The sequence below is a fragment of the Ovis aries genome, chromosome 12, assembly GCF_016772045.2.
Source record: "Ovis aries strain OAR_USU_Benz2616 breed Rambouillet chromosome 12, ARS-UI_Ramb_v3.0, whole genome shotgun sequence".
Lineage (NCBI taxonomy): Eukaryota > Metazoa > Chordata > Mammalia > Artiodactyla > Bovidae > Ovis > Ovis aries.
In genome coordinates this window covers 46536411-46548485 of record NC_056065.1, presented here as the reverse complement: position 1 = coordinate 46548485, position 12075 = coordinate 46536411, and the positions used below count along the sequence as shown (strand labels likewise).

Here is a 12075-nt window from a genome sequence, read left to right as displayed (position 1 = left end):
AGTTCACAGGGTCGCAAACAGACACGACTGAAGTGACTTAGCACACACGCAAAGACTGAATATTGTGGTGTATGAATCACATCTCAAAGCCGTCATTAAAAAGAAAATCTCTTAGGGAAGTGATACTTCTTCAGCTAGAAGCTTTGTGGGGGTGGGATGTGAGGAGGACGTGGGGTCTCCTGGCACTCCTGCCATGACCTGGGTGCCCACACTTCCTCATTGGAGTCCAGACCTGGCAGGCCCAGAGGGCCAGGCAGGAGGTGGGCAGGGCTGGCGGGCACTGGTGTGTTGGGATCCGAGGAGATGACTTCACCCGGCTTCTTGCCCTCGGGCCCCTCGGGGATCAGATCCGGGGTGCTGTACTTCCCGTTGACGTGCTCAAATTCCTGAACCTGGGCAGGTGGGAGCGAGGCAGGAGGGAGGTGGTCACAGCTCAGATGTGAGGGCCTTAGGGTGGCTGGCAGGACTGGGGGTGTCCCTGGCTTGGGGTGGCTGCTGACTCCACCCAAGGCTGACCGCAGACCCCCATGCCAGGCCCTACCCCCACCCATCCCCACCTGTCATCCTGGCCTCCAGTCCCCTCCCCACCACCGCCCACTTCCCCACCCAGAGATGCATTCTGGGTCCATCCCTCTAAGCTAACTCAGACCCTGGACAGCCAGGTGCTTGCTCTCTGCCCACTGACCCACCCTGGGGCACACCCAGGCCATGGGCGACCACCAGGAAAAGCCCAGTAAAGGCTACTCACCCACCTTCTTCCTAACTAGTGACATGACCCCGATGCGCGTGAGCACGTGCTGCCTGGAGAGGCCCTCGCGGGGCACGCCGTCCGCAAAGGTCTCCGCGCCGTCAGCCCCCGGCTCACACAGGTGCCGCATGAAGAGGGACACATAGGCTCTGGGGTGGGGGGGACTGGGGCTCAGGGAGTGGGGGGCCGGCAGGACCCCAGGGGACCTCCTGGCTGGAATCATCACCCATCACCTGCCTCCCAACCAGGCCTGCTGGGTCAAGCCCCAGGGAAGAACAGAGGGGGCCCTGGGCAAGGGACCCTCCTAGGACAGCCCTTCCCCTGGAGAACCCAGATCCTCTGTGCTTCTGTTAACACCAGCTGCCCTGGCAGAGGTGACCAGTCACATTCTCTGCACAGGAACCCTGCCCAGGCCTGGACTTCAGCTACCAGACATCAGACAGCAGTGAGTTCTCTGGCCAGCCCCAGCCTGGCAGTAACACCGCCCACTGTGCTGGCCCGTCCAGAGGAGCCTGCCCACTACAGGCAGGCGGCCACACCCTGGGCCACCACCTCGGCCCCTTTACCTAAACTCCTTCTCGCTCTTCCCACGAAGGTCCCGCACCAGCCAGTGGGAGTTGAAGGCATCCTGGGGGGGCATGCCCCAGCGCATGATGGCGTTCAAAAAGGCCTTCCGCTGGCGGGCGTTGAAGCCTAGCACCTGGGCAGGGGAGCAGCAGGGTTGGGGAGCAAGGAATTCAGAGTTGAAGAGAAAGACACAGGGAGGGGAGGAGATGGGGGAGCAGGCGGGGAGACGGGGGCGGGGGGGCCTTCACCTGGGGCAGGACCCAAAGGGCACAGCCCAGACCAAGGGTCTGTCCCCGCCCCCAACCTCCACTTGGCATGCGACCCAGTGTAATCCCAGCCCTCCTGTCCCTCCTCCACATCCCGGGGTGGCAGCAGGGGTAAGCTCTCTGCTCTGAAAGATGAGATAAACTCCGGGAAAGAGAAGTGGGAAAGTGGGGGTGCAGGCGGGCCCCACCTCAATGTTGCCGCCGACCCGGGCAAGAAGAGGGGGCAGAGGCTTGTCCCTGTCGCTCTTCAGCTGCCTCCTGGATTGTCGCCGTCCACCTGGGGGAGCAGCCCCGCCACAAGCCCTCAGCGGGGCCCGAGATGTCCTGACCCACCCTATCCCCCAAAATGCCCCAGACAGCATGACCCTTCAGGGCCTACTCCAAAGGACAGATCCTGGTCCCGATACCCCCGGGACCCCCAACCTGATCATCAGCTCCCCGACACACAGCCTGGCCCCAGCCCGGAGTCACCAGCCCTGACTCACTCTGCCCTTCCGGCCTTTCCTCAAAGTCCTCGTCCTCATCCTCAGAGCCAATGGAATATTCAGACTGGTTGTCTGAGAGCTCGTCCTGCCACTCTGTCGGGGGGTCAGGAAGAGGGGCACAGAGTGGGCTGTTCAAGCAGAAGCCCGCCGGAGCCCCTCACACCCAGCCCAGTAACAGTGGTGATGAAAACAGCCACCGTGTGCTTCCTATGAGCTCCCTTAACAACCTCACACTACATTCTCAGGCCTTATACCATCAATGGCCCTATTTAATAGATAGAGAAACTGAGGCTTGACTAAAACCACTAGCAGTGAAGTCACTGAGTCACTACCCATCTCGTTCCCCCCAAAACCCAACACCCCACACCAGCTACCAGCCTCACTTCTCCAAGAAGCCTTCCAACCGTCTCCTGGCTCAGCCACTCCACAGGGCTCCCACTCTCCCGCCCCGGGAATTCCTGCCACAAGGATGTCCTCCCCGCCAGCAGGACCCTGCCCACCAGACACGCACCCTGGTCCTCCTGGGAGGCGTCGTTGTAGTTGACCTGCTTGCGGATGCGCTTGCCCTTGCCCAGGTTGCGGGCCAGGTCCTCCTGCTGCTGCTCGTAGTGGTGCCGCAGCAGCTTCTCCCAGTAGTCGGGGTCCACGTTCTCCTCCTGCTTGATGATCTCCCGTTCCACCTCCTCCTGGGGGCGCAGGGCCGCAGACGCCGTGAGGGCGGGACCGGCGGGCATCTCCGCCCCCGCGGAGGCCTCACTGCCTCTACCACAGCTCAAGGGGAACTGGAAAGCCTGCCTACTCCAGGCAGCCCTCCCTGATCACCCCAGCCCCAGCTGGCCTTCCTCTTCCTGCTCCTGTCTCAGTAATTCACTCATCCATTCATTCATGCCACAAGCATGCCCCGGCCTTGTGCCAGGCACTGAGATACAGAATTGAATAAGCGCCACCCCTGCCCTCAGGGGGCCCCCAGTTTCAAAAGGAAAAGTGGCACTTAGAATAATTAGCACCCACGCTCTGCGCGTAGGGCCGTGGAAGTTGAGAGGTAAGCAGAGCCACTCAGGAGAGACCCGGGAGCCAGAGTTTCTTAAATGGATCAGTCTTAAAGCGGTGAGGGCGGGGCCGCGAGGGGCGGGGCCGCAAAGGGGCGGGGCTTACCACGCCATCCTCCTCGCGCACCACATACTGCGCCACCTTGAAGGAGCTCAGGTATTCATTCATGTTCTGGAGCTCCGTGTCGTCCGTGGCATCCTGGTTCCGGTCCAGCAGCTTGGAGATGGCCGCATCGTCATAGTGGATCACACTGCTATCCTCCACGTCCTTGTTGTCACCTGGAGGCAGCCAGGATGCAGAGTGAGGGGATCCCCCCCCCAACCAGAGCAGGTTCCAAACAATGATGCTTCCCAGTTCCCGCCAGGGGCTGCAGCTGGACAGTAAGTGACCATAGAGAGGAACCTGTATTGTCACAGCCCCTCAGCCCCTCCATATAAGGTCCACAGGCACCCAAGGGGAGCAGGCAAGGGAACCTGACAAAATGGGTTTGGGGGCCCACTTCCTTCCAGGAACAGCCGTCCAGGGTACAGGGGCTGGGCTGGGAGGGCCCCTACCTGGCGGAGTGCTGCCATGCTTTTTCTTGGCGCTGGCGGCCAAGGCTCCCCCTTTGGAGGACTGGACATCAGGGATGGGCGTGGCGGGTCTCTGGCCCTGAGACATCATACCTGTAGGACATGGGGATGGGGAGCTGCAGGGCTGGGGGTAGTACCAGAGATGCCACCCTGGCCCTGCCCATCCTGGCCAGGAGTGGGGAGCAGAAGAAGGGACTGGGCACTGGGGGTGCCCTGGGAGAGGAGTGTCTCAAGCAGGGCCACCCCCCACCATGCCAAGCACCCAGGACACCCACCCTCCACGTCATCCTTGAAGAGCTCCTCTGTGCCAAACTTGAGGATGTCATCCAGCTCCTGCTTGGTCATGGAGCCAGACTTGGAGCCCAGGCCAGGTCGCACCACCAGGTGGGTGAGCATCATCTTGCGCTTGGCCACCTGCGTGATGCGCTCCTCCACCGAGGCCCGCGTCACAAAGCGGTAGATCATCACCTTCTTGTTCTGCCCAATGCGGTGGGCGCGGCTGAAGGCCTGGGGGCAACCTGTAGCTTAGCACCCATGGTTCAACAGAGGATTGGGGCCCCAGGGCCAGGCACCAGGGGGCAGGGTCGGGGGGGGGGGAGGCATGCGAATGAGCTCATGAGCACCCTCTGCATGGAATGGGCTGTGTGACTGCCCATGGAGATGGATGTGCACCAGGGCACCTGCACTCCCGACCTGACTGTGTGTGGTCTAGTGCGGGCCTGGGTGCCTGTGCAGGGGTAACTCAGTGTGATCGCAAGTGTGCAGGGGTAGGTGTGAGGGGCAGTGTGGCCAATGCACTCGATGTAGTGAAGCCACACAGGGCGCTGATGGCACTCATGCCAAGATGGGGGCTGCACCTCCCTGAGAGTGACCACTAGTGGGGCTGTGAGCCCACCTGTTGGAGAGGTACAGCTACCCTGCAAGGACAAGTGTGACATGAGGACAGGCTTGAGGCTCTGTGCATCAGGCATCCACATGACTTGGCCCAGTGTAATAAGGTCTGTGTATGCAACTCACACAGGTGCACATGCGTGTGCATGAGACATGAGTTTGTATGTGTGCCCTAAAAGTATAATGCGTGTATGTCCTGTCCCAAGAAGGGTGGGCAGGAGACAGCAGTGTGCCTCTGCTCCTGTACCCCCTAACCTTCCCACCCTTCCTCACCAGCTCCAGTGCCCCCTCCTCCACTAATGCCTCTTCCTCCCCCCCACCTCCACAGGCCTTGTCCCCTCTATTTTCCTGTTGTTCCCAAACTGGCCCCCTCTGGGTCCCAGGACCCCTCATCCTGACTCCCTCCATGGCCTTCATCCTAAGAGTGATGGGACAGAACAGGGGTCATGTTCACACAGACTGCTGCATGTTCTTGGACACGTCCCTTGCCCTCCCTGGGCTGTTTCCTCTTTTGTATAATGGTGGGGGGCTCACCTTCCAGGTAGCCCTTGGGGCTGGGACTCTACAAGGTGGATCCAGGCGGAGGTAAAGCCCTGAGACAGTCTGGGGGTGGGGGAGAGGGAATGCCCACAAAGCCAGGGGCAGCAAGGGACCCTCTGAGAGGGTTCTGGTGTTGGGGCCACACACCTGGATGTCATTGTGCGGGTTCCAGTCTGAGTCATAGATGATGACCGTGTCTGCCGTGGCCAGGTTGATCCCCAGGCCACCTGCCCGGGTCGAAAGGAGGAAGCAGAACTGCTGGGCTCCAGGGGCTGAGGAAGAGAGGCAGGTGCCCAGAAGGGTGAGTAAGGGGCATACTCAGAGGGGTGAGATGGGAGACAAGGGTGTGGCAGACAGGAGGGCACAGGGGAGACCACAGGGAGGGGGCAGGAACTGTGACCCCATCTCAGGCCACAACGGCTTCAGCTGTGCTTGGGGGGAAGCCAGAAGAGGCCTGGGGCCCCTGGGCATGGAGCAGAGACAGGGCAGCCCACCTGAGCCCCACATAGCCCACAGCTGTGCTCTGAGCCCTGACCCAACAGGAAGAAGATAAAACGAGAATAAACTGATTTTCAAAGCCCAGAGGGGCAAAGGAGAAACTACAAAAAGCCAGCAAAGACCAGCAGAGCCCCTGAAGGTCAGGCCCCTGGGAGGTCAGCAGAGCTCATCCTTCATGCCCTCCCAGCTACCACCACATGGGATGCCATCAGAGTGACCACTGAACACTCAGGGTCACAGCTCCAGGGCACGGGCCAGCCCTCTGGTCAGTCCCCACTGCCCCAAGACAGCTGGGTCTCAGGCCCATCCGGGCCCTTCATTAAGTGACCTGGGACTGACCATGGCACCTGCTTGAGCTGCACACAGGTCCCCGATCCACCTGATGCTTCCCACTGCCATGTGCAATGGGACCACATGTACATCCTGAAACCATACTTGCCTTACCTCTGACATGAGTGGGCAATAGGAATCGCTGCTTTGGGTTTGGGGGCCACAGGGCCCCAGACCTGCTCTGAGGGTGGAAGGCAGGAAGCAGCCACAAAATCACTTCATCTCTTCCTGAAAACCTCCCACTAACGAGGTGCTGGACCATGTCTCCAGATATTCCCTTCACTCCAGAGCCAGCTCCCAGCCTCCCAGATCACCAGGGAGACAGTTTGAGCTGGGGTGGCCCTGCCCTTTCCTCTGTCCTTCCCCTAGGGCAGTGCTGCTCAGCTCTGTCCCTCCTTGCAGCAGCCTGTGTTGCAGGGACAGGCCCCGTCCAGCCCTGCTCATAACTGCAGTTTTAGCTGGTGTCAGTATCAGAAGCCCAGGGGTGCTGGCCAGACCCTCCGCACCAGCTTCATTTAGTAACAGAGGAATTTTCCTCCCCTTCTGCCCTCCTCCTAATTTCTCAGTTCTAAACACCCAAGCAGGCCCCTGGAAAGTTCCATGGGATGAATTCTTTTTACCAGCTACTAGGACCTAAGGACAGGTCTGCTTTCTCCAGCTGTTTGAGGAGTAGCTAACCTGACCATAAATTGGCTGGTCTGGCTAAGATCCTAGTCTGGGAGGAGAGACAGATAGGGGTCCCCATCAAGAGCCCTGGGTAAGGTTGGGTACCATTGAATCTGTCAATTGCTTCTTGCCGAAGGCCCCCCGTGATGCCACCGTCAATCCGCTCATACTTGTAGCCCTCATACTCCAGGAAGTCCTCCAGGAGGTCCAGCATCTTGGTCATCTGCAGGGGACATGGTATTCCTGAGGGGCTGCCACAGAAGAGGGACCCCCATAGGGGCCATGGGCAGAGACCTCATTGACAGTTGAGGAGAGACAGAGCAACCTACTGAGTGGGGAGACAGGTGGGACCCAGGCAGGCCTGACTTGGGACCATCCTCTGAAGAAAAATGCAGTTTCCAAGCTCAACCCCCAGAGCCACCGCATCCCCCGCACCAGCCCCACAGCCTTCTGCCTAAGACACAGCTCAGAGCATGTGCCACCCTGCTGTCACCCTTCAGGATAAAGTCCCAAATCCTCATCTTGGCATTCTAGGCTTGCCAAATTGGTGCCAGTCCATTGGGCCTTCATATCCCAATGCTTCCTCTGTATCCCACAACCATCCCAGATTACCTGGACTTTCTTCCCACCCTCTTACTGCCTAGGGGACTCAAAGAGCACCTCCTCTGTGATATCTTCCCAGATTTCACTCCTCCCTATGAGAAGAAAAAGGCAGGCCCTTCTGAGCTCCCATAATCCTCCATAATCAATCCTGAAAGACAGTTTAGCTAGACATAAAATTATCAGTTGCAATTTTCCCATAATGTAATGAAAATATTGCCATTTTCTTTTGCCACTTCTATTGCTGATATAAAATCTGAGGACAGTCTAATTGTCATTCCTCTGTAGGTACAAGATCTGAAAAGTGCAGCATTTCCCCTACAATGTGCCTAGGGCTTCCTTTCATATTTATATTTTTATTTTTACTTCTTGGTACTCCAGAGTGTGCTTCAGACCTGAGCCCCCATGTCTTTCTCTAGGTCTACAGACTCTCATTAAATCTGACTTCTTTACCATTTTCTCTAGCTCTTTTTCTTCAACTCCTATTATAGATACATATGAATAGTTAGTTACTAGAGCCTCTCAAGGTGTCTTCCGTGCAATGTCTCATATTTATCTTTGTCTTTATGTGCTGCATTCTGGGAAAATTCCTCAACGCCAGGTTCCCATTCATCAGTGTTCTCTTCAACAGTGTTGAGAGTTTATCTAATCTATTGAAATGTTCTGTTTCCATTTTAAGCAGATCCTTTCCCTGATTAGGGGCTTTCCTGGTGGCTCAGTGGTAAAGAACCTGCCTGCCAATGCAGGAGAAGCAGGCTCCATCCCTGGGTAAGGAAGATCCCCTGGAGAAGGGAATGGCTACCCACTCCAGTATTCTTGCCTGGAGAATTCCATGGATAGAGGAGCCTAGTAGACTATAGTCCATGGGGTCGCAAAACGTTGGACAAAACTGAGCAGCTAACACTTTTTCTAGCTAGTTGTTCTTATTTCATTTCTTGCTGCTCGTGCTTATTTATTTTATTGGAGTTGCTTTTGTTTTGGTGGGAGTTTTTGCCCATGCCACGCTGTTTGTGGTATCTTAGTACTCCGACCAGGGACTGAACCCAGGAACTCGGCACTGAAGGTGAGGAGTTATAACCACTAGACCGCCAGGGAATTCCCCCTGCAGGCTCATTCTGGATGTCAGGGCCCCGTCTCTGTCACTTTCTCTCTGTGCACACTTCTAGAAGTTGTGCAGTTTTCTCTACTTGGTCCCTCAAGACCTCAGTTCAGAATCATGTCTTATGTTAGCAGGGGGCTGGAGGATTCTGGGGGCTTCCCTGGTAGCTCAGCTGGTAAAGAATCCACCTGCAATGCAGGAGACCTGGGTTCGATCCCTGGGTTGGGAAGATCCTCTGGAGGAGGGCATGGCAACCCACTCCAGTACTCTTACCTGGAAAATCCCATGGACAGAGGAGCCTGGAAGGCTACAGTCCATGGGGTCGCAAAGAGCTGGACATGACTGAGTGACTAAACAGAACACCGGAGATTCTGGATCCAGTGTCCAGGCCAGCCTACAGTCACAGGCTTGATCTGCTTTTCCCAGATCCCTCGGCCTGCTGCAGGCCCCTGGTGGGATCAGGGGCTACAGGCAGGAGCAGCTGTCACCAGCAGACTTTTACCCAGAGTACACAGAGGAGCCACATCTTAGTCTCTGGTTTGAGCAATGGACCTGGCTCAGTCCCACCATCAGGCAGCATTTTACACACCAGGCTTGAGGAGCATCAATGACTCCTGTTACAGACATGTGTCTACCCCCATCTCGCACTCTGGACTCTAAGTGTTTTGAGAACAAGAGCTGGACCCCTGTTCACAGAGCCTGACACACGACAAGTGCAAAAGGACAAAGGAACAAGTGCACTGATGAACAAATCTCTGAGGCTAGACAGCCCTGCCTCTGACCACCTCAAACATGATGCTGCAAGGACAACTTCAGGATCAAGCTTTAGAGAGGACTTCCCCCAGCTAACCCAACACAGGGCTCCTTGTGAACCAACCCAAGGGGCCCCACCTTGGGTTGGTTCATGAGAAGTGGGGCTGCAGGGATGAAGGGTGAGGGCTGTTGTCCCAGCCTGGACAGAAGCTCCAGCAGGAGCAGGCCAGAGGGTCAAGTAGTGGGGAGGACACTGGTCCCTATGGCCAATGTGCCCTAAGTGCCTTGAACTTGGAACCCAGCCAGCTCTCCTTGGTTGCATCATGCCAAGGCCTGGAGGAGTGACTTTTGACACACAACCCACATGGAGATAGCATCAGGCCCTGAGGGCTGCAGGCAGCGTGCGCCCTCAGCTAGCGTGGGCTACGAGAGGTGGAGAAGGCAGTCAGCCACCTGCAGGCGGCTCACCTGGGAGAAGATGAGCACACGGTGCCCTTCATCCCGCAGTTTCTTGAGCATCTTCTGTAGCAGCATGAGCTTCCCTGAAGACTTGACCAGAGAGCTGCCGTCATAGGAGCCATTGGGCAGGACGGGGGCCTCCTGCAGACACAGCACAAGGTGGGGTCTTGTGGGGGCCCCCCTCTTCTCTCTGGCTCTCCACCAAAGAAGTCTGGGAGGCGGCAGGAGCCAGGAGAGATGAGGGTCCAGCAATGAACTGAGCACCAAGCCCAAGCCCAGGTCAGGCCAGCCTCTGCAGGAACATACGAGCAGGCCACACAGATGCTCCCTGCACTGTGTCCCCAGGCAGGGCTCAAACTCGCCAGCCCTGGCCTCTGTCTCCCGCTGCTGGCACTCCACCAAGACCACAGACATAGGTGGACAGATGGATGACAGTCTTGAGGCAAGCTGGCCTTCCCGACAAGGTTCTGGCCTGGCCTCTGCAGTCCTGCAAGGCACATCCAGGGAAGGCCAACCCAGCCTCCCAGCTGGAAAGACCCTCAGCTCAAAGGCTCTGCTGGGCCAGAGTGGTGAGAGCAGCCTGGGGTTGCCTGAGTCTGCATCACCCACAGCAGAGCCGCCACGCTTAACTCAGCATTGCTCTTCCTGTTTGGGGGTGGAGTGGGGGTGCGGGGAGGTATAAACTGTGTAGGATTTAAATTAGAACCAGAACAGCTGTGAGGGTGATGAGTACTGATGTCCCAGGCTCTCCATGTGGGCACCGAACACAGACTTTCTCATCTGGTCCTCACTCTTTCGAGAGATGCTGTCATTGTTCTCATTTTATAGAGGATAAACCCAGGGCTCCAAGAGGACCACTGACGGTCCTGAGACCACAAGGCTGGGGCCAGGTGTCTAACTGGGACTCTGGTCTCTCACCTAGGACTGCACATCACAATCACCACCCAGGCCTGCCTCCCTGACTCCCTCTGTGACTGAGTGCAGCCAAGTCATCCTTCGGATCCCTGGCCTGGGGTCCCTGAGGCTGTAAGGAACTCCTACATAAAATGTCACCTATCACTTTATGGTCACACATAGGGGCCCAGGAAAGGAGAGGGCCTGCCCGAGCACTGGACAGAGGTAGCTTTACAGAAACTTCTGGCACAGTGGGGACCTGTATCACCTCCCAGTCTTCATACTCGGGGAGAATTGGAGGCTGAAGGCTTGAGCACCTGTCCCAGCAGCCAGGGGCACCATGGCAGCCATGATCACTTGCCATGAGGGCTGCAGAAAACCCCCCACAGCAGCCACGTGCATGTGCCATGATCTCAGGCCCCTGACACGGCAGCCTCAGGCACTCACTGTGGTGGTCACGGGCCCCTATCATGGTGACCAGAGGGGACCTACCAAGGTGGCCACAGGGACCTACCACAACAGCCACAGGGGACCTCCCACAGAGGCAGCCATGGGGGACCTCCCACAGAGGCAGCCATGGGGGACCTCCCACAGCAGACACGGGGACCTCCCACTGCGGCCACGGGGGACCTACCACAGCAGCCACAGGGAAGAGGTAGGGGTGGTTGCAGCACTTCTTCAGGTCCATCATGATGTTAAGCAGTGACACCTGGTTCCCACCCCCCTTGGAGTTCAGCGCCTCGAAGTTCCGTGTGAGGATGAACTTGTAGTACTTCCTGTCACAGAGCAAGGAAGAAAGGCAGTCTGCATGTACCTGGCCATGCCAGCCTCTGAGAGGACACTCTGGTCTGCAGGGAGGCTGGGGCCTGGCAGCCAAGCACAGTTGCAGAGAGACCAAGGGGAGCCCCAGGAAGTGAAGCCACAGGCCTGGCATCACCCAGCAAGTTACTGGGGGACAGGACAAAGTTGGCAGCCCCAACCCTGATCAGTGAAATCTGAGAAGAGACCACAAGAAGGAAGCTTGTGCAAAAGTTGAGTGGAGGCAAGGGCAAGGCCAAAGGCCATTCCACCCATCCCAGGCAGTGGCCCAGGAAGGCCCACTCAGGCCCTTCTGGGAGAAGACAGGCCCAGGGGACTCAGAGCAGGCTGCTCACTTCTGCATCTGGCTCAACTCCACGCGGACAATCAGCTCAGTCTTCGCCGGCATGTTCTTGAACACATCAGCCTTGAGCCGCCTCAGCATGTGCGGCCCCAGCAGGTCGTGCAGCTTCTTGATCTGGTCTTCCTTGGAGATGTCAGCAAACTCCTCCAGGAAGCCCTCCAGGTTGCTGCAAGGAAAAAATGCAATGATAGCCTGGAGGAGGCCAAAGCCCTCTGTAGAGGGAGCCAGGACTGGGGTAGGGAGAAGGCCAACCAGCCCCCTGCCACCTGCCAGAGGGTCAGAAGGCAGGCCAGCTGGCTGGTGGGCCAGGGAGCACAGGCCTTGCCCTTGGTGTCCTTCCAGTCTCCATCTAAGCCTAGGTCACCCCCACACATTGCAGCTGTCTCAGCCACGTAGGCTATCTTCCTGTCCTCAAAGCTGTCCTGGACGTGCAGTCTCTAGGACTCTTACCCATATTACAGAGAAGGAAACTGAGGCTGGTGGGTGCCCGTGATT

At 57.7% G+C, this 12075-nt stretch overlaps 1 protein-coding gene across 3 annotated transcripts in view; it reads right to left on the bottom strand.

The window, feature by feature from the left end:
- CHD5 (chromodomain helicase DNA binding protein 5) overlaps positions 1-12075 on the bottom strand; it is a 67196-nt gene that overhangs the window by 17847 nt on the left and 37274 nt on the right. For all 3 annotated transcript variants that reach the window (XM_027975716.3, XM_027975715.3, XM_027975717.3), the window contains exons 18-31: positions 11573-11746; positions 11053-11194; positions 9534-9665; positions 6719-6836; positions 5267-5391; positions 3964-4195; positions 3671-3781; positions 3222-3394; positions 2578-2752; positions 2067-2159; positions 1770-1858; positions 1315-1448; positions 753-897; positions 233-392 (exon numbers count right to left, since the gene is read on the bottom strand). In XM_027975716.3, the coding sequence (XP_027831517.1) occupies positions 233-392; positions 753-897; positions 1315-1448; positions 1770-1858; positions 2067-2159; positions 2578-2752; positions 3222-3394; positions 3671-3781; positions 3964-4195; positions 5267-5391; positions 6719-6836; positions 9534-9665; positions 11053-11194; positions 11573-11746 (2003 nt within the window). The remainder of the gene's footprint in view (positions 1-232; positions 393-752; positions 898-1314; positions 1449-1769; positions 1859-2066; positions 2160-2577; positions 2753-3221; positions 3395-3670; positions 3782-3963; positions 4196-5266; positions 5392-6718; positions 6837-9533; positions 9666-11052; positions 11195-11572; positions 11747-12075) is intronic.